Raw genomic sequence first — 22,875 nt, forward strand, 5'->3', positions numbered from 1 at the left:
CATAGCTCCCCCTGGTGGATCAGTCTTCTCTTACATAGCTCCTCCTGGTGGCTCAGTCTTCCCTTACATAGCTCCCCCTGGTGGCTCAGTCTTCCCTTACATAGCTCCTCCTGGTGGCTCAGTCTTCTCTTACATAGCTCCTCCTGGTGGATCAGTCTTCCCTTACATAGCTCCTCCTGGTGGATCAGTCTTCTCTTACATAGCGCCTCCTGGTGGCTCAGTCTTCTCTTACATAGCTCCTCCTGGTGGATCAGTCTTCTCTTACATAGCTCCCCCTGGTGGATCAGTCTTCCCTTAAATAGCTCCTCCTGGTGGCTCAGTCTTCCCTTACATAGCTCCTCCTGGTGGATCAGTCTTCCCTTACATAGCTCCCCCTGGTGGCTCAGTCTTCCCTTACATAGCTCCCCCTGGTGGCTCAGTCTTCTCTTACATAGCTCCCCCTGGTGGATCAGTCTTCCGTTACATAGCTCCTCCTGGTGGCTCAGTCTTCTCTTACATAGCTCCTCCTGGTGGATCAGTCTTCCCTTACATAGCTCCCCCTGGTGGCTCAGTCTTCTCTTACATAGCTCCTCCTGGTGGATCAGTCTTCTCTTACATAGCTCCTCCTGGTGGATCAGTCTTCCCTTACATAGCTCCTCCTGATGGCTCAGTCTTCCCTTACATAGCTCCCCCTGGTGGCTCAGTCTTCTCTTACATAGCTCCTCCTGATGGCTCAGTCTTCCCTTACATAGCTCCTCCTGGTGGATCAGTCTTCTCTTACATAACTCCCCCTGGTGGCTCAGTCTTCTCTTACATAGCGCCTCCTGGTGGCTCAGTCTTCTCTTACATAGCTCCCCCTGGTGGCTCAGTCTTCTCTTACATAGCGCCTCCTGGTGGCTCAGTCTTCCCTTACATAGCTCCTCCTGGTGGATCAGTCTTCTCTTACATAGCTCCTCCTGATGGCTCAGTCTTCCCTTACATAGCTCCCCCTGGTGGCTCAGTCTTCTCTTACATAGCTCCTCCTGATGGCTCAGTCTTCCCTTACATAGCTCCTCCTGGTGGATCAGTCTTCTCTTACATAACTCCCCCTGGTGGCTCAGTCTTCTCTTACATAGCGCCTCCTGGTGGCTCAGTCTTCTCTTACATAGCTCTTCCTGGTGGATCAGTCTTCCCTTACATAGCTCCTCCTGATGGCTCAGTCTTCTCTTACATAGCTCCTCCTGGTGGATCAGTCTTCTCTTACATAGCTCCCCCTGGTGGCTCTGCCTTCCGATAAAACTTTAATCTTTAATATTTATAGTTAAATTTCGATTCAGAATAAGACACAAAAATATACAAAAAATATTCAAAGATCGTGACCCACCTTATTTTAGTCACCCCAAACACTGACCCAACCTAAGTAGGGACCCATCGACTTAACAGGATGCCTCAACCACACGGACAGTCCCTCCCTGATGAAACGTTAAGAATAAATTAGAAGTCGGGTTCACACAGTAAAAGGGAGGGAAAGGTGCTGCACGAAATGGCCCAGGAGGCCTAAGTAGTCTGACACCCTCATAAAATGGGACCCTCATATACCATATCGACCCTCATTCTATTGTCAAATTATATGTTCCATTTCAAACGCGTTTCTACGCAAATAATAAGGTGGATTCATCAGGGATACAGAGACTTATTACGTTTAGTTCGGTTATCTAGAATCTCATCCATGACAGTTCAGAAAGATGTATTCAAGATAAATGAACAAGACGAAGTCTGTAATATCCAAAGGGGGCGCTATTCAGGGGTCTCCCGCTTTAATGATCACATCACACTCCTAATCGTGCCCAAAAAATCGTATACCATACAGCACAGTGCCCAACAATTTATATACCATAGACCACAGTGCCCAGCAATTTATATACCATAGAGCACAGTGCCCAACAATTTATATACTATAGAGCACAGTGCCCAACAATTTATATACCATACAGCACAGTGCCCAACAATTTATATACCATAGAGCACAGTGCCCAGCAATTTATATACTATAGAGCACAGTGCCCAGCAATTTATATACTATAGAGCACAGTGCCCAACAATTTATATACCATAGAGCACAGTGCCCAACAATTTATATACCATAGACCACAGTGCCCAGCAATTTATATACCATAGAGCACAGTGCCCAGCAATTTATATACCATACAGCACAGTACCCAACAATTTATATACCATAGACCACAGTGCCCAGCAATTTATATACCATAGAGCACAGTGCCCAACAATTTATATACTATAGAGCACAGTGCCCAACAATTTATATACCATACAGCACAGTGCCCAACAATTTATATACCATAGAGCACAGTGCCCAGCAATTTATATACTATAGAGCACAGTGCCCAGCAATTTATATACTATAGAGCACAGTGCCCAACAATTTATATACCATAGAGCACAGTGCCCAACAATTTATATACCATAGACCACAGTGCCCAGCAATTTATATACCATAGAGCACAGTGCCCAGCAATTTATATACCATACAGCACAGTACCCAACAATTTATATACCATAGACCACAGTGCCCAGCGATTTATATACCATAGAGCACAGTGCCCAACAATTTATATACCATACAGCACAGTACCCAACAATTTATATACCATAGAGCACAGTGCCCAACAATTTATATACCATAGAGCACAGTGCCCAACAATTTATATACCATAGACCACAGTGCCCAGCAATTTATATACTATAGAGCACAGTGCCCAGCAATTTATATACCATAGAGCACAGTGCCCAACAATTTATATACCATAGAGCACAGTGCCCAACAATTTATATACCATAGAGCACAGTGCCCAGCAATTTATATACCATAGAGCACAGTACCCAACAATTTATATACCATAGAGCACAGTGCCCAACAATTTATATACTATAGAGCACAGTGCCCAACAATTTATATACCATAGACCACAGTGCCCAGCAACTTATATACTATAGAGCACAGTGCCCAGCAATTTATATACCATAGAGCACAGTGCCCAACAATTTATATACCATAGAGCACAGTGCCCAACAATTTATATACTATAGAGCACAGTGCCCAGCAATTTATATACTATAGAGCACAGTGCCCAGCGATTTATATACCATAGAGCACAGTGCCCAACAATTTATATACCATACAGCACAGTGCCCAACAATTTATATACCATACAGCACAGTGCCCAACAATTTATATACCATACAGCACAGTACCCAACAATTTATATACCATAGAGCACAGTGCCCAACAATTTATATACCATAGAGCACAGTGCCCAGCAATTTATATACTATAGAGCACAGTGCCCAGCAATTTATATACTATAGAGCACAGTGCCCAGCAATTTATATACTACAGAGCACAGTGCCCAGCGATTTATATACCATAGAGCACAGTGCCCAGCAATTTATATACTATAGAGCACAGTGCCCAGCAATTTATATACCATAGAGAACAGTGCCCAACAATTTATATACCATAGAGCACAGTGCCCAACAATTTATATACCATAGAGCACAGTGCCCAGCAATTTATATATTATAGAGCACGGTGCCCAACAATTTATATACCATAGAGCACAGTGCCCAATAATTTATATACCATAGAGAACAGTGCCCAACAATTTATATACCATAGAGCACAGTGCCCAACAATTTATATACCATACAGCACAGTGCCCAACAATTTATATACCATAGAGCACAGTGCCCAGCAATTTATATACTACAGAGCACAGTGCCCAGCAATTTATATACTACAGAGCACAGTGCCCAGCAATTTATATACCCTACAGCACAGTGCCCAACAATTTATATACCATAGAGCACAGTGCCCAGCAATTTATATACCATAGAGCACAGTGCCCAGCAATTTATATACCCTACAGCACAGTGCCCAACAATTTATATACCATACAGCACAGTGCCCAACAATTTATATACCATACAGCACAGTGCCCAACAATTTATATACCATACAGCACAGTACCCAACAATTTATATACCACAGAGCACAGTGCCCAGCGATTTATATACCATAGAGCACAGTGCCCAACAATTTATATACCATACAGCATAGTGCCCAACATTTTATATACTATAGAGCACAGTGCCCAGCAATTTAAATACCATAGAGCACAGTGCCCAACAATTTATATACCATACAGCATAGTGCCCAACAATTTATATACTATAGAGCACAGTGCCCAGCAATTTATTTACCATAGAGCGCGGTGACCAATAATTTTTAGACCGTAGAGCGTGGTGCCCAATAATTTGTATACCGTAGAGCGCAGTGCCCAATAATTTGTATACCGTAGAGCGCAGGCCCCACCAATTTGTATACCATAGAGCACAGTGCCCAGCAATTTGTATACCATAGAGCACAGTGCCCAGCAATTTATATACCATACAGCACAGTGCCTGTCACGATGCCGGCTGGCAGGAGGTGGATCCTCTGTGCCAGAGAGGGATTGGCGTGGACCGTGCTAGTGGACCGGTTCTAAGTCACTACTGGTTTTCACCAGAGCCAGCCGCAAAGCGGGATGGACTTGCTGCGGCGGTAGTGACCAGGTCGTATCCACTAGCAACGGCTCAACCTCTCTGGCTGCTGAAGATAGGCGCGGTACAAGGGAGTAGACAGAAGCAAGGTCGGACGTAGCAGAAGGTCGGGGGCAGGCGGCAAGGTTCGTAGTCAGGGTGGATAGCAGTAGTACTGGTACACAGGCTTTGGACACACAAAACGCTTTCACTGGCACAAGGCAACAAGATCCGGCAAGGAAGTGCATGGGAGGAGGTCAGATAAAGGCAGGGAGCAGATGGAAGCCAATTAAGCTAATTGGGCCAGGCACCAATCATTGGTGCACTGGCCCTTTAAGTCTCAGGGAGCTGGCGCGCGCGCGCCCTAGAGAGCGGAGCCGCGCGCGCCAGCACATGACAGCAGGGGACGGGAACGGGTAAGTGACCTGGGATGCGATTCGCGAGCGGGCGCGTCCCGCTGTGCGAATCGCATCCCCGACGGCCATGACAGTGCAGCGCTCCCGGTCAGCGGGACCGACCGGGGCGCTGCGGAGAGAGAGACGCCGTACGCGCTCCGGGGAGGAGCGGGGACCCGGAGCGCTAGGCGTAACAGTACCCCCCCCCTTAGGTCTCCCCTTCTCTTTGTCCGGTAACTGCCTCCCCTGGGATGAGGACACCGGGAAAGGATGGAGGGATTCCTCAACGGCAGGCAGTACAGCAGGAGTGGGAATGGGGAGGGAGGGCAGAGGGCGAGGCCTGGCACGGGGCAGTGTGACACCAGGACGAGGGCCATGAGGAGGCACCGAGGCTTGCCTGACTGGACTGGGAGGGGGGGAGAGGCACTTCTTAAGGCGGGCAGAGTCCATAACGACCTTAGGGAGACCGGATACAGGAGGAACCACAGGGTCACGGCAGGGAGTACTGGTAACCGGTTTAAGGCAGTCCTTGAAGCAAGAGGTACCCCAGCTCTTGATCTCCCCTGTGGACCAATCCAGGGTTGGGGAATGGTGTAGAAGCCAGGGTAGTCCAAGGAGAACTTCAGAAGTGCAATTGGGGAGGACCAAAAACTCAATTTTCTCATGATGAGGTCCGATGCACATTAGGAGGGGCTTCGTGCGGAAACGCACGGTGCAATCCAACCTGGCTCCGTTGACCGCGGAAATGTGGAGTGGCTTGACAAGACGGGTCACCGGGATGCGGAATTTATTCACCAAGGACTCCCGAATAAAATTCCCAGAGGCACCAGAGTCCAGGCAGGCCACGGCTGAGAGGGAAGAGCTGGCTGAAGAAGAAATCCGTACAGGCACCGTGAGACGTGGAGAAGCAGACTTAGAGCCAAGAGACGCCACACCCACGTGAGCTGGGTGCGTGCGTACGTTACCCAGGCGTGGAGGACGGATAGGGCAATCCACCAAGAAATGCTCGGTACTGGCACAGTACAGACAAAGATTCTCTTCCTTACGGCGATTCCTCTCTTCCAGGGTCAGGCGAGACCGATCCACTTGCATGGCCTCCTCGGCGGGAGGCCTAGGCGCAGATTGCAATGGAGACTGTGGGAGAGGTGCCCAGAGATCTAAGTCTTTTTCCTGGCGGAGCTCTTGATGCCTCTCAGAAAAACGCATGTCAATGCGAGTGGCTAGATGAATGAGTTCATGCAGGTTGGTAGGAGTATCTCGTGCGGCCAGAACATCTTTAATGTTGCTGGATAGGCCTTTTTTAAAGGTCGCGCAGAGGGCCTCATTATTCCAGGAAAGTTCAGAAGCAAGAGTACGGAATTGTATGGCGTACTCGCCAACGGAAGAATTACCCTGGACCAGGTTCAACAGGGCAGTCTCAGCAGAAGAGGCTCGGGCAGGTTCCTCAAAGACACTTCGAATTTCCGAGAAGAAGGAGTGTACAGAGGCAGTGACGGGGTCATTGCGGTCCCAGAGCGGTGTGGCCCATGACAGGGCTTTTCCAGACAGAAGGCTGACTACGAAAGCCACCTTAGACCTTTCAGTAGGAAACTGATCCGACATCATCTCCAAATGCAGGGAACATTGCGAAAGAAAGCCACGGCAAAACTTAGAGTCCCCATTAAATTTGTCCGGCAAGGACAGGCGGAGGCTAGGAGTGGCCACTCGCTGCGGAAGAGGTGCAGGAGCTGGCGGAGGAGATGGTTGCTGCTGCTGTAGCTGAGACTGAATCTGCTGTAGCTGCGACTGGAGTTGCTGAGTCATGGTGGTCAAGTACGACAGCTGGTGATCTTGTTGGGCAATCTGTCGGGCTTGCTGGGCGACCAGTGTGGGGAGGTCGGCGACAACAGGCAGAGGAACTTCAGCGGGATCCATGGCCGGATCTACTGTCACGATGCCGGCTGGCAGGAGGTGGATCCTCTGTGCCAGAGAGGGATTGGCGTGGACCGTGCTAGTGGACCGGTTCTAAGTCACTACTGGTTTTCACCAGAGCCCGCCGCAAAGCGGGATGGACTTGCTGCGGCGGTAGTGACCAGGTCGTATCCACTAGCAACGGCTCAACCTCTCTGGCTGCTGAAGATAGGCGCGGTACAAGGGAGTAGACAGAAGCAAGGTCGGACGTAGCAGAAGGTCGGGGGCAGGCGGCAAGGTTCGTAGTCAGGGTGGATAGCAGTAGTACTGGTACACAGGCTTTGGACACACAAAACGCTTTCACTGGCACAAGGCAACAAGATCCGGCAAGGAAGTGCATGGGAGGAGGTCAGATAAAGGCAGGGAGCAGATGGAAGCCAATTAAGCTAATTGGGCCAGGCACCAATCATTGGTGCACTGGCCCTTTAAGTCTCAGGGAGCTGGCGCGCGCGCGCCCTAGAGATCGGAGCCGCGCGCGCCAGCACATGACAGCAGGGGACGGGAACGGGTAAGTGACCTGGGATGCGATTCGCGAGCGGGCGCGTCCCGCTGTGCGAATCGCATCCCCGACGGCCATGACAGTGCAGCGCTCCCGGTCAGCGGGACCGACCGGGGCGCTGCGGAGAGAGAGACGCTGTACGCGCTCCGGGGAGGAGCGGGGACCCGGAGCGCTAGGCGTAACAGTGCCCAATAATTTATATACTATAGAGCACAGTACCCAACAATTTATATACCATACAGCACAGTGCCCAATAATTTATATACTATAGAGCACGGTGCCCAACAATTTATATACCATAGAGCGCGGTGCCCAATAATTTTTAGACCGTAGAGTGCGGTGCCCAATAATTTGTATACCGTAGAGCGCAGTGCCCAATAATTTATATACCATACAGCACGGTGCCCAACAATTTATATACCATAGAGCGCGGTGCCCAATAATTTGTATACCGTAGAGCGCGGTGCCCAATAATTTGTATACCGTAGAGCACAGTGCGCAATAACTTGTATACCGTAGAGCACAGTGCCCAATAATTTGTATACCGTAGAGCGCAGTGCCCAATAATTTGTAAACCGTAGAGCGCAGTGCCCAATAATTTGTAAACCGTAGAGCGCAGTGCCCAATAATTTGTAAACCGTAGAGCGCAGTGCCCAATAATTTGTAAACCGTAGAGCGCAGTGCCCAATAATTTGTATACCGTAGAGCGCAGTGCCCAATAATTTGTATACCGTAGAGCGCAGTGCCCAATAATTTGTAAACCGTAGAGCGCAGTGCCCAATAATTTGTAAACCGTAGAGCGCAGTGCCCAATAATTTGTAAACCGTAGAGCGCAGTGCCCAATAATTTGTATACCGTAGAGCGCAGTGCCCAATAATTGTAAACCGTAGAGCGCAGTGCCCAATAATTTGTAAACCGTAGAGCGCAGTGCCCAATAATTTGTATACCGTAGAGCGCAGTGCTCAATAACTTGTATACCGTAGAGCGCAGTGCCCAATAACTTGTATACCGTAGAGCGCAGTGCTCAATAATTTGTATACCGTAGAGCACAGTGCCCAATAATTTGTATACCGTAGAGCGCAGTGCCCAATAATTTGTAAACCGTAGAGCGCAGTGCCCAATAATTTGTAAACCGTAGAGCGCAGTGCCCAATAATTTGTAAACCGTAGAGCGCAGTGCCCAATAATTTGTATACCGTAGAGCGCAGTGCTCAATAACTTGTATACCGTAGAGCGCAGTGCCCAATAACTTGTATACCGTAGAGCGCAGTGCTCAATAATTTGTATACCGTAGAGCACAGTGCCCAATAATTTGTATACCGTAGAGCGCAGTGCCCAATAATTTGTATACCGTAGAGCGCAGTGCCCAATAATTTGTATACCGTAGAGCGCAGTGCACAATAATTTGTATACCGTAGAGCGCAGTGCTCAGCATATTGTGTATCAGTTGTACACGATAAAGAGCCCAGAAAGGTTCACGTCGATAAATGTGACCACAGTCAGACGTGACCATGGGAAGTAACAGAAACCAAGTCGACTAATGATAAAGATCTGCCAAGCGTTGGACTTATGAGGATAGTAAGGATAGCACTGGGGGTGTCCGTCCATTACTCATTATACACACACACATATATATATATATATATATATATATATATATATATATATATATATTATATGATTTCTGTAATATCCCACCTCAAACCTGCAGCCAGGACCGCACCGACATATACGTTCCAGATATAGAGGTTGGATTAGTGATAAGGGGGATAATCTCCTCTGTATTCTCTTCTGGGGTCAGGTGACCATATAAACTATAAAGGGGAATCATCTCCTCTGTATTCTCTTCTGGGGTCAGGTGACCATATAAACTATAAAGGGGGAATCATCTCTCCTCTGTATTCTCTTCTGGGGTCAGGTGACCATATAAACTATAAAGGGGGATCATCTCTCCTCTGTATTCTCTTCTGGGGTCAGGTGACCATATAAACTATAAAGGGGAATCATCTCCTCTGTATTCTCTTCTGGGGTCAGGTGACCATATAAACTATAAAGGAGGATCATCTCTCCTCTGTATTCTCTTCTGGGGTCAGGTGACCATATAAACTATAAAGGGGGATCATCTCTCCTCAGTATTCTCTTCTGGGGTCAGGTGACCATATAAACTATAAAGGGGGATCATCTCTCCTCTGTATTCTCTTCTGGGGTCAGGTGACCATATAAACTATAAAGGAGGATCATCTCCTCTGTATTCTCTTCTGGGGTCAGGTGACCATATAAACTATAAAGGGGAATCATCTCCTCTGTATTCTCTTCTGGGGTCAGGTGACCATATAAACTATAAAGGGGGGATCATCTCCTCTCTTCTGGGGTCAGGTGACCATATAAACTATAAAGGGGGGATCATCTCCTCTCTTCTGGGGTCAGGTGACCATATAAACTATAAAGGGGCGATCATCTCCTCTCTTCTGGGGTCAGGTGACCATATAAACCTTAAAGGGGGGATCATCTCCTCTCTTCTGGGGTCAGGTGACCATATAAACTATAAAGGGGATCATCTCTCAGGGATGTGGAATTTCTATCGCCCGACGCCCCGGACTAGCAGTTTTGAGCGCCGGGCAGGTGAATTTGTCCGGCCCTTATCCCGGCTTCGGACAAGCAGGGCCGGACCTGACAAGTGCGGCGGATCTGCAGTCTGTATGGAGCGGGCAGGAGTCGGGAGCCCGCTCCATACAGACTGCAGATCCGAAGCAGAGTAGGGGAGATGAGAAGCTGTGTATGTCTCTCTCTCCCCTGCTCTGCAGACGTGCGGGGGGAGATGAGGGGGCGTGGCTTCTTGCTCTGCAGACGTGCGGGGGGAGATGAGGGGGCGTGGCTTACTTCTCCCCGTGCAGACCTGCGTCCTCTGCCTTCACTCCCCCCAGCTGTAGCTTCGGAGAGTTGAGGGGAGGAGGCGCGTCTGCACGGGGAGACTGTATGCGGCGCTCTGCAGTATGTATGGAGGGGGCTCCGGACTCGTGCCCGCTCCATACTCTGCAGCCCCCGGCTGTTCTCAGTAGCCGGGGGCCGCCGCTAATAGCCAGCATGCGGCGATCGCCGCGGCTGGCTATTAACCCTTTTAGATCGCCGCTGTCAAAGCTGACAGCGGCGTCTAAAGCCTGGGTTCTCAACCTGGGGTACGCGAAAACGCTGACAAATACCGGCCATGCATTGGCCAGTATTTGTTAGCGCATCGCCGCGGCAGCTCACTGTACAGTAGCGCGGCCAGAGATGCGGCCGGGGCTACTGTAAGTTAACTGCGTAGTTGCCAGGGAGACGTGTGGCCTCCCCTGACGTTGCGCGGAGTTGCCGCACAGCGCAGGGGGACGTCACACGTCAGTGCGGCCCTGTGGAACATCCCGTGAAGCAGCAGGCAACGGGACCACAGGACGCCAGGTAAACAGCTGTATGGTACAGGGGGGGGGGGACTGTATGGGACGGAGCACAAGGCATTAAGATGGAGGGGGAGAGGGATAATGGCGGAGGGGGGGGGGGGGAGTAATAAAGCACAAGGCATTGAAATTTTATGTCTTGTACTTTATTACTCCCCTCTCCCCTTCCATCTTAATCCCCTTGCACCATTCCCCCCTTCCTCTGATCCCCCTTTTGCCATATCCGATAATAATGGCACAAGGGGATTAATATGGAGGGGGGAAAATGACAAAAGGGGATCAGAGGGAGGGGGGAATTATCAAACCCCCCCCCCCCCTTCATATTCATCCCCCTGTATCATTATTCCCCCTCCTCCATCTTAATCCCCTTGTTCCGTATTGGATAATAATGGCACAAGGGGATAAAGATGGAGGGGGAATAATGGTAAAAGGGAATCAGAGGGAGGTGGGAATTGTGGGACAGGGGGACTAAGACGGAGGGGGAATAATAGCACAAGGGGATTAAGATGGAGATGGGATGCATTAGTATAAAGGTAAGAACACGCCTTTTGTCTGCGGGTACCCCTCGCTCGCAAGTTCCGCGTGAGGGGGGTACCCGTGGACATACTTTCAGGCCTTGGGGGTACAGTCGCTGAAAAGGTTGAGAACCACTGGTCTAAAGGGACATGTGAATGCTCCCTGGTGGGCTAGGGGGGTGGATCACCCCCCCCCCCCCACAGCGCGATTGCAGGGGGGCGATCCACTATAGAGGTAGCCGGAGAACTTACCTCTGCTTCCTCCTGTCCCGCTCTGTCATTGATAGATCCTGGCTGGTCCAGGCTCTATCAATTGATCACAGAGCGCACAGATCAATGGAGTTCAATAGAACTCTATTCATCTGTCTGAGGAATCTAATGATTCCTCATATAAGTGTAATAAAGTGTAAAAGAAAAAAAAAAAGTTTTAATAAAAGTTTGAAAGACACCCAGTGGTCTTCAAACGGTGCCCCTCCAGATGTTACAAAACTACAATTCCCAGCATGCCAGGACAGCCGTTGGCTGTCCGGGCATGCTGGGAGTTGTAGTTTTGCAACATCTGGAGGGCCACAGTTTGAAGACCGCTGCATTAACCCCTTCCATGTTAAAAGTTCAAATCACCCCCTTTTCCTATATAAAAACATGTAAACATAATAAAAATAAACATATTCGTTATCGCTTCGTGCGTAATTGTACAACCTATTAAAATATAACATTATGTATCCCGTACGGTAAATGTAAAAAAAATACCAAACCACAGATTTGCAATTTTTATAATATCCCAGAAAAAAAAGTTAAAAAGCGATTAAAAAGTCAGATTAACACCAAAATGGTACCGATACAAAAAACAGATTATGGCGCAAAAAATGAGCCCTCATACAGCCTGGTATGCGGAAAAAAATAAAGCTGCAGGGGTTAAAAAATGGCAATTAAAAAAAAATTAGAAAAAGTCCAGAATTAGTAAAACATGACGTAAACGATACAAATCTGGTATCTCTGTAATCAGGCGCCTAAAGTATAAAACTAACATGTTACCTCAACCACAAGGTAAATGGCGCAGAAAAGAAAAACACCAAATCTGCAAAATTATCTTTTACTATTTCAATTTCACTTCCCTAAATATTTATATATTTTTTGGTTCAGAGAATATGTTATTGAAAAATTAAAAGGTATCATTATAGTAGGTAGTTATCATTATAGTAGGTAGATATCATTATAGTAGGTAGATATCATTATAGTAGGTAGGTATCATTATAGTAGGTAGATATCATTATAGTAGGTAGATATCATTATAGTAGGTAGTTATCAGTATAGTAGGTAGGTATCATTATAGTAGGTAGGTATCATTATAGTAGGTAGGTATCATTATAGTAGGTAGGTATCATTATAGTAGATAGGTATCATTATAGTAGGTAGTTATGGCTATTATAGGGCGAGGAGGAAAAAATCAGAGCGTAAAAGCGAAAATTGGCCGGGACAAGTGGATCGTCATGAGGGACAAGTAGATTTTGCTCCATTTTAGTCCCGTGGACAAGTAGTTTTTTATAAAATTTCCACACCCCTGTCTCTCCTCTATATTCTCTTCTGTGGTCAGGTGACCATATAAACTGTAAAGGGGGAGGGAATCCTCTCTTCTCCTCTGTAGTCTCTTCTGGGGTCAGGTGACCATATAAACTATAAAGGCGGATCATCTCTCCTCTGTAGTCTCTTCTGGGGTCAGGTGACCATATAAACTATAAAGGGGGGGGAATCATCTCCTCTCCTCTATATTCTCTTCTGGGGTCAGGTGACCATATAAACTGTAAAGGGGGAGGGAATCCTCTCTTCTCCTCTGTAGTCTCTTCTGGGGTCAGGTGACCATCTCCGGCCCAATAACATTTGATACATTTCTTTACTTAGTGGTTTGTAACAAAAGTCTCATCATCCATTTTATCCCAACAGGAAATGTCAGAAAGAAGGAAACGTCAGAGATCATGGAGCGCTCCTCAGGAGAAGATGGAGAGATCAGGGAGCGCTCCTCAGGAGAAGATGGAGAGATTATGGAGCGCTCCTCAGGAGAAGATGGAGAGATTATGGAGCGCTCCTCAGGAGAAGATGGAGAGATCATGGAGCGCTCCTCAGGACAGGATGGAGAGATCATGGAGCGCTCCTCAGGAGAAGACCTCCTTACCCCTAATGTCCATCCAGATCTATCATATAATATTCCCCCTTCTCACCAACCACACATTGTTATCACATGGACAGGTCAGGAAGGGGAGGAAAGGATCCAATGTGATGAATGTGGGAAATGGTTTATAAATAGATCAGCTCTTGTTAGGCACAGAAAGTGTCACAGAAGAAAGAAGCGGTTTGTGTGTACAGAATGCGGGCAGCGCTGTACAACGCAATCACATCTTGATATACATAAGAGAATTCACACAGGAGAGAAGCCATATTCCTGTTCAGAGTGTGAGAAATGTTTTAAAAGTAAATCACATCTTGTTAGACACAAGAGATATCACACAGGAGAGAAGCCATATTCATGTGCAGAATGTGGGAAATCTTTTAGACAAAAATCAGATCTTATTACACATGAGAGAATTCACACAGGAGAGAAGCCATATTCATGTTTTGAATGTGGAAAATCTTTTGGAGTTAAATCAACTTTGGTTAAACATGAGAGGATTCACTCAGGAGAGAAGCCCTATTCATGTTCGGTATGTGGGAAATCTTTTATAGTTAAATCAACTCTTATTGAACATGAGAGAATTCACACAGGAGAGAAGCCATATTTATGTTCAGAATGTGGGAAATGTTTTATACGGAAATCAGAGCTTGTTACTCATGAGAGAAGTCACACAGTAGAGAATTCACATGAATAAACGTCATAATGAAATGTCAGCAGAAGCTAAACCCAACATTATCTCTGGGGTCATGTGACCTTTGTAGGGGAATCGGTAGGTAAATGATTGGATGATTTCTGTGTATGATAATGATTGGTGATTTTATGGTGACATGAGGCCTCGCATGCTGTCATCATTCTTTACTAACTTCCAACAGCAAAAGATTTAAGACAGAACTAATAATAAAAATGTAGACAGGGTCATTAATGAAGCAGAATCGGTGTCTGACTGTCCAATCAGAACACAGTCCGAGGTTATAAGGTTATGGAACTGACATAATCCTCCTCTATCTGTCCAATCAGAACACAGTCCGAGGTTATGGAACTGACATAATCCTCCTCTATCTGTCCAATCAGAACACAGTCCGAGGTTATGGAACTGACATAATCCTCCTCTATCTGTCCAATCAGAACACAGTATAAGGTTGTGGGACTGACAATCATCTTCCTCTCACTTTGTACTTGTCAATATAAAGTTTTTTCCATATATTTTTCTTCATATTTACTTAAATTCTGTATTATACATTTGTTTTATTATAATACATCTCATATTTACTTCTGTATTATACTTATGTTTTCATGTAATGCATCTCATATTTACTTCTGTATTACAGTGGGGATGAAAAGTTTGGGCACCCAGGTAAAAATTTGTATTAATGTGCATAAAGAAGCCAAGGAAAGATGGAAAAATCTCCAAAAGGCATCAAATTACAGATTAGACATTCTTATAATATGTCACCAAAAGTTACATTTTATTTCCATCATTTACACAAAAATGGCGTCTGCAAAAGTTTGGGCACCCTGCAGAATTTATAGCATGCACTGCCCCCTTTGTAAAGCTGAGACCTGCCAGTGTCATGGATTGTTCTCAATCATCATCTGGGAAGACCGGGTGATGTCAATCTCAAAGGTTTTAAATGCCCAGACTCATCTGACCTTGCCCCAACAATCAGCACCACGGGTTCTTCTAAGCTGTTGTCTAGAAATCTGAAACTGAAAATAGTTGACGCTCACAAAGCTGGAGAAGGCTATAAGAAGATAGCAAAACGTTTTCAGATGTCAATATCCTCTGTTCGGAATGTAATTAAGAAATGGCAGTCATCAGGAACAGTGGAAGTTAAAGCAAGATCTGGAAGACCAAGAAAAATATCAGACAGAACAGCTCGCAGGATTGTGAGAAAAACTATTCAAACCCCACGTTTGACTGCACAATCCCTCCAGAAAGATCTGGCAGACACTGGAGTTGTGGTTCACTATTCCACTATAAAGAGATACTTGTACAAATATGGTCTTCATGGAAGAGTCATCAGAAGAAAACCTCTTCTACGTCCTCACCACAAAAATCAGTGTTTGAACTTTGCAAATGAACATATAGACATGCCTGATGCATTTTGGAAACAAGTTCTGTGGACCGATGAGGTTAAAATTTGAACTTTTTGGCCGGAATGAGCAAAGGTACGTTTGGAGAAGAAGGGGAACAGAATTTAATGAAAAGAACCTCTGTCCAACTGTTAAGCATGGGGGTGGATCAATCATGCTTTGGGGTTGTATTGCAGCCAGTGGCACAGGGAACATCTCACGAGTAGAAGGAAAAATGGATTCAATAAAATTTCAGCAAATTTTGGATGCTAACTTGATGCCATCTGTGAAAAAGCTGAAGTTAAAGAGAGGATGGCTTCTACAAATGGATAATGATCCTAAACACACCTCGAAATCCACGGGGGATTACATCAAGAGGCGTAAACTGAAGGTTTTGCCATGGCCTTCACAATCTCCTGACCTCAACATCATTGAAAATCTATGGATAGACCTTAAAAGAGCAGTGCGTGACAGACAGCCCAGAAATCTGAAAGAACTGGAAGACTTTTGTAAGGAAGAATGGGCAGAGATACCTCAAACAAGAACTGAAAGACTCTTGGCTGCTACAAAAAGTGTTCACAAGCTGTGATACTTGCCAAAGGGGGCAGTACAAGATATTAACTCTGCAGGGGGCACAAACTTCTGCAGACGCCATTTTTTGTTTTCTATTATTTTGAAAGTGTAAATGATGGAAATAAAATGTAACTTTTGGTGACATATTATAAGAATGTCTAATCTGTAATTTGATCCTTTTGGAGATTTTTCCATCTTTCCTTGGCTTCTTTATGCACATTAATACTAATTGTTACCTGGGGGGCCCAAACTTTTCATCCCCACTGTATATATTTATGTTTTCATGTAATACATCTCATATTTACTTCTGTATTATACATTTGTATTATACCCATATGATTAAGTGCAAATCCACTCCACATTGTGTATTTTCTATATGTTTTACTTCTGTATTTTATTTATATATATATATATATACGGTATATATGTGATTTATTTTCTCCTGAGCATTATTACGTCGTTTCAGCTCCTCCTGGAGCCTTTTTCAAGCGCAGTGATACAGACAAGTAAGAGGGTTTTATACCCATATAATTGATTAGGTGCAAATCCGCTCCACATTGTGTCAATTGTCACAATACATATAAAATCCCATGGATCATTTTCATATATTCATCAGTAAATAAAGTAATACAGTACATAAGGGTTAAATAGTGCTTGAAAATCATAACCCTTCAATAATGACACATAATTAATCAGAAACATATGTAAACATGATGGGGGGCATTTACTAAGGGGTTTAGTCATTTTTTTCTGACTATTTTTGACGCAAAATTGTCGCAATTGCGCCTACCCTATAAATTGTGCGACTTTCCCTAGCAAGAGCTAGAAAGTAAAAAAAAAAAATTCCCGCTTAATTTACGCAAGTTTTCAGTTTTTATTTGCAGTGGTCAGGAATTTATTAACTGAGACAGTCGCAGTTGCGCAATAAACTGTCGCAACGGCCATAAAAATTGACTAAATTTACTCCAGCTCCAACATGGAGCAAGAAAAGCTACTGCCGCCCGGGCTCCGACATACTTTCTCCCCGCTACCCTCACTGCGCTACCGGGACACTGCAGTGATTTATATCCCCCCCTCTCACCTGCCAGCGCCACACAACTCCCATCTGTCTGATGTTGCAAGACTACAAGTCCCAGCATGCCCTTACAGTGAGGACATGCTGGGAGTTGTAGTCTTGTAGCAGCGGGAGCTGAGCGGCGTGGGCGGGAGACAAGGGGGGGGGGGGGTAGCGGGGAGGCCGTATGAGGAGCCCGGGCGGGAGACAAGGGTGGGTAGCGGGGAGACCGTATGAGGAGCCCGGGCGGCTGCACTGTAATGTCAGCCCGGGCTCCTGCCCTGAGAGCCATAGGCTTTGGCTGTCAGGGCATGCTGGGTGTTGTAGTTTTGCAACAGCTGGAGGGCCACAGTTTGCAGACCACTGGTGTGTGGTCTGTAAACTGTAGTCCTCCAGCTGTTGCAAAACTAAACAGCTGAAGGGGACCGGCGAAGAAGTTCACTTACCCTTCCGAGGCTCCAGCGACGATCGCTGACGGAGATCGTCGCGCGGCAGTGTCGTGCAGCGCTGGATCCTACGGAAGCCGGTAAGTTGCGCAAGCTTCCCAACCAGGGTGCCTCCAAATGTTGCAAGACTACAACTCCCAGCATGCCTAGACACCCTTTGGCTGTCCGGGCATGCTGGGAGTTGTAGTTTTGCAACAGCTGGAGGCACCCTTGTTGGGAAACACTGGCCTAAAACAGTGTTTCCCAACCAGGGTGCCTCCAGATGTTGCAAGACTACAACTCCCAGCATGCCTGGACACCCTTTGGCTGTCCGGGCATGCTGGGAGTTGTAGTTTTGCAACAGCTGGAGGCACCCTTGTTGGGAAACACTGGCCTAAAACAGTGTTTCCCAACCAGGGTGCCTCCAGATGTTGCAAGACTACAACTCCCAGCATGCCTGGACACCCTTTGGCTGTCCGGGCATGCTGGGAGTTGTAGTTTTGCAACAGCTGGAGGCACCCTTGTTGGGAAACACTGGCCTAAAACAGTGTTTTCCAACCAGGGTGCCTCCAGATGTTGCAAGACTACAACTCCCAGCATGCCTGGACACCCTTTGGCTGTCCGGGCATGCTGGGAGTTGTAGTTTTGCAACAGCTGGAGGCACCCTTGTTGGGAAACACTGGCCTAAAACAGTGTTTCCCAACCAGGGTGCCTCCAGATGTTGCAAGACTACAACTCCCAGCATGCCTGGACAGCCATTGGCTGTCCAGGCATGCTGGGAGTTGTAGTTTTGCAACAGGTGGAGGGCCACAGTTTGCAGACCACTGGTTTGTGGTCTGTAAACTGTAGTCCTCCAGCTGTTGCAAAACTAAACAGCTGAAGGGGACCGGCGAAGAAGTTCACTTACCCTTCCGAGGCTCCAGCGACGATCGCTGTCGGAGATCGTCGCGCGGCACTGTCGCGCGGCAGTGTCGTGCAGCGCTGGATCCTACGGAAGCCGGTAAGTTGCGCAGGCTTCCCAACCAGGGTGCCTCCAGTTGTTGCAAGACTACAACTCCCAGCATGCCTGGACAGCCTTTGACTGTCCAGGCATGCTGGGGCTTGTAGTTTTGCAACATCTGGAGGCACCCTGGTTGGGAAACACTGGCCTAAAACAGTGTTTCCCAACCAGGGTGCCTCCAGATGTTGCAAAACTACAAGTCCCAGGTTGGGAAACACTGTGCCCGGCCTCCGCCCCACCTTACTGTAAGGGCATGGTGGGAGTTGTAGTCCTGCAGCTGGGGGCAGGGGACAAGCTTGTCACTTGCCCACACATCTCCTGCACCACACAACTACAACTCCCAGCATGTCCTTACTGTAAGGGCATGCTGGCAGTTGTAGTCATGCGGGGCGGGAGATGTGTGAGCAGGTGATAATAAATGTACTAACCCATTTTTTTTGTTTTCTTCTCATTTCAGATCCGTGTATCCTGTGGACTCCTTCGGATTCGGTGGACTACTTCGATGACCAGCGTTTTTCTTTGTTTGATTTTAATAAAATGGTTAACGAGGGCTTGTGGGGGAGTGTTTTTTGTAATAAAACATTTTTAAAACCTGTTGTGTTTTTTTCTTACTTTACTAGACAGGCTTAGTAGTGGAAGCTGTCTTATAGACAGAGTCCATTACTAACCTGGGCTTAGCGCTAGCCACAAAAACAGCTAGCGCTAACCCCCTATTATTACCCCGGTACCCAACGCCACAGGGGTGCCGGGAAGAGCCGGTACCAACAGGCCTGGAGCGTCAAAAATGGCGCTCCTGGGCCTAGGCGGTAACAGGCTGGCGTTATTTAGGCTGGGGAGGGCCAGTAACAATGGTCCTCGCCCACCCTGGGAACGTCAGGCTGTTACTGCTTGGTTGGTATTTGGCTGAGAATGAAAATAGGGGGGACCTTATGCGTTTTTTTTTTTTTAAATAAATAATTAAATATATTAAAAAAACGCATAGGGTCCCCCTATTTTTATTCTCAACCAAATACCAACCAAACAGTAACAGCCTGACGTTACCAGGGTGGGCGAGGACCATTGTTACTGGCCCTCCCCAACCTAAATAACACCAGCCTGTTACCGCCTAGGCCCAGGAGCGCCATTTTTGACGCTCCAGGCCTGTTGGTACCGGCTCTTCCCGGCACCCCTGTGGTGTTGGGTACCGGGGTAATAATTGGGGGTTAGCGCTAGCTGTTTTTGTGGCTAACGCTAAGCCCGGCTTAGTAATGGACTCAGTCTATAAGACAGCTTCCACTACTAAGCCTGTCTAGTAAAATAAAATAAAACACAACAGGTTTTAAAAAAAATTTATTACAAAAAACACTCCCCCACAAGCCCTCGTTAACCATTTTATTAACATCAAGCAAAGAAAAACGCTGGTCATCGAAGTAGTCCACCGAATCCGAAGGAGTCCACAGGATACACAGATCTGTAGAAGAAGTAACCAAAAAAAAAAAAAAGTGTAAGTACATTTAGGGAGAAAAAAACTGTGTTAAAAAAATGTAATAAACACACACACACACACTAAACGCCGTTTACCACTTCTGAGCCATGACTACAATTTACAGTGATCCCTCAACTTACAATGGCCTCAACATACAATAGTTTCAACATACAATGGTCTTTTCTGGACCATCGTAAGTTGAAACCAGACTCAACATACAATGCTACAGACAGTCCAGATCTGTAAAACGTGTCAATGGCTGGAAGAACCAACCAATCAAAATGGGCATTCACTGGTAAAACCCCTGTATTACTGAAGTGTATGCACTGACTGGTGTCTGGTATTACATGTTCTGTACACTTTACCTGTATCAGGGTTAGCTGCTCTTTTGGACACCAGGTGAGGGCGACTCCATTACTTGTTTGGGACATTGCCTGTACTGTACAGGACCCCTGAAGAAGCTCCTGTCCTCTACATAGACCAGTTTTTGCCAAGCATGGTGGCCCCATCTTTTGCAAAACTACAACTCCCAGCATGCCCGGACAGCCTTTGGCTGTCCAGGCATGCTGGGAGTTATAGTTTTGCAACAGCTGGAGGCTCCCTGCTTGGGAAACACTGACATAGACAGTGATTACAGCTCCCAGCAGATCTTTATTACTTTTATATGTAATGATTTGCTTTATCTATATCAGTTATCTACTTATTTTTCTTTGTCACTTTTTCCTATTTTGGATGACATTTTGGTGCCTTTAGAAACAATTACCACGTTTCCGTAGAGTTATGGTCTCAACATACAATGGTTTCAACTTACAATGGTTTTCCTGGAACCAATTAATATTGTAACTTGAGGGACCACTGTAGTTATTGAATTATTTAGATTTGGTGAAAAAGCTAAAAAAAAACTCAAAAACAAAAGATCCAGAAGGAAACCAGCAGCCAAACCTATTCAGACAGCAGGAAGAGGAACAGACTTTTTTTTCTACTACATGAAGTAAATTTCCCACTTTTGCCTATGTGCGCCAAATTTATTAATGCCGTGCAGCAATTTAGTAAATTTGTCGCACATAGTCAAAAATGAAGTAGAAAAAAACAGGGTAAAAACCAGACGACATAGTAAAAGATTAGTAAATGCCCCTCAATATTGTTGTAAGAAAAGCAATTACTACTATGGCAGGAAGGAGACGTCCACCAGCTCGGTACAATGGCGACACCGGCTCGGTATAATGGCGACACGGGCTCGGTACAATGGCGACACCGGCTCGGTATAATGGCGACGCCGGCTCGGTACAATGGCGACACGGGCTCGGTACAATGGCGACACCGGCTCGGTATAATGGCGACGCCGGCTCGGTACAATGGCGACACGGGCTCGGTACAATGGCGACACCGGCTCGGTATAATGGCGACGCCGGCTCGGTACAATGGCGACACGGGCTCGGTACAATGGCGACACGGGCTCGGTACAATGGCGACACGGGCTCGGTACAATGGCGACACGGGCTCGGTACAATGGCGACACCGGCTCGGTATAATGGCGACACCGGCTCGGTATAATGGCGACACGGGCTCGGTACAATGGCGACACGGGCTCGGTACAATGGCGACGCCGGCTCGGTACAATGGCGACACGGGCTCGGTACAATGGCGACACGGGCTCGGTACAATGGCGAAGCCGGCTCGGTACAATGGCGACGCCGGCTCGGTACAAAGGCGACGCCGGCTCGGTACAACGGCGACGCCGGCTCGGTATAATGGCAACACCGGCGTGGGTAAACAATCAATGCGCCAAGACACCGTGCATGTGATCAAAATCATGTGACTCCATAGAACACCTTATATCATAAGATTTGTGTAACGTGTCGTGTACAGAGGTCGGCTACAATCTGATACAGGACGTGTATATTGTGAATAGTCAGAAGCACTTAAAGGGGCAGGTGCAATAAATTGATGGTTCAGAGACTATGTACATTTACACCAAACAATAAGCACACCCCTTCCTCTCTGGTCTCCTCCTCCAATCACTGCAGGCTGCTCTGTAACCCCTTCCTCTCTGGTCTCCTCATCCAATCACTGCAGGCTGCTCTGTAACCCCTTCCTCTCTGGTCTCCTCCTCCAATCACTGCAGACTGCTCTGTAACCCCTTCCTCTCTGGTCTCCTCCTCCAATCACTGCAGACTGCTCTGTAACCCCTTCCTCTCTGGTCTCCTCCAATCACTGCAGAATGCTCTGTAACCCCTTCCTCTCTGGTCTCCTCCTCCAATCACTGCAGACTGCTCTGTAACCCCTTCCTCTCTGGTCTCCTCCTCCAATCACTGCAGAATGCTCTGTAACCCCTTCCTCTCTGGTCTCCTCCTCCAATCACTGCAGACTGCTCTGTAACCCCTTCCTCTCTGGTCTCCTCATCCAATCACTGCAGGCTGCTCTGTAACCCCTTCCTCTCTGGTCTCCTCATCCAATCACTGCAGGCTGCTCTTTAACCCCTTCCTCTCTGGTCTCCTCCAATCACTGCAGGCTGCTCTGTAACCCCTTCCTCTCTGGTCTCCTCATCCAATCACTGCAGGCTGCTCTGTAACCCCTTCCTCTCTGGTCTCCTCCTCCAATCACTGCAGACTGCTCTGTAACCCCTTCCTCTCTGGTCTCCTCCTCCAATCACTGCAGACTGCTCTGTAACCCCTTCCTCTCTGGTCTCCTCCAATCACTGCAGAATGCTCTGTAACCCCTTCCTCTCTGGTCTCCTCCTCCAATCACTGCAGGCTGCTCTGTAACCCCTTC

General features: G+C 47.1%; 1 protein-coding gene across 1 annotated transcript in view; it reads left to right on the plus strand.

Moving 5' to 3' along the window:
* Positions 1-22,875, plus strand: part of LOC130298133 (uncharacterized) — an 88,631-nt gene that overhangs the window by 13,203 nt on the left and 52,553 nt on the right. Inside the window, exon 7 of the mRNA XM_056551039.1 lies at positions 13,288-14,198. Within this exon, the coding sequence (XP_056407014.1) occupies positions 13,288-14,198 (911 nt within the window). The remainder of the gene's footprint in view (positions 1-13,287; positions 14,199-22,875) is intronic.

This window comes from Hyla sarda (genome assembly GCF_029499605.1).
Source record: "Hyla sarda isolate aHylSar1 chromosome 1 unlocalized genomic scaffold, aHylSar1.hap1 SUPER_1_unloc_23, whole genome shotgun sequence".
Taxonomy (NCBI): domain Eukaryota; kingdom Metazoa; phylum Chordata; class Amphibia; order Anura; family Hylidae; genus Hyla; species Hyla sarda.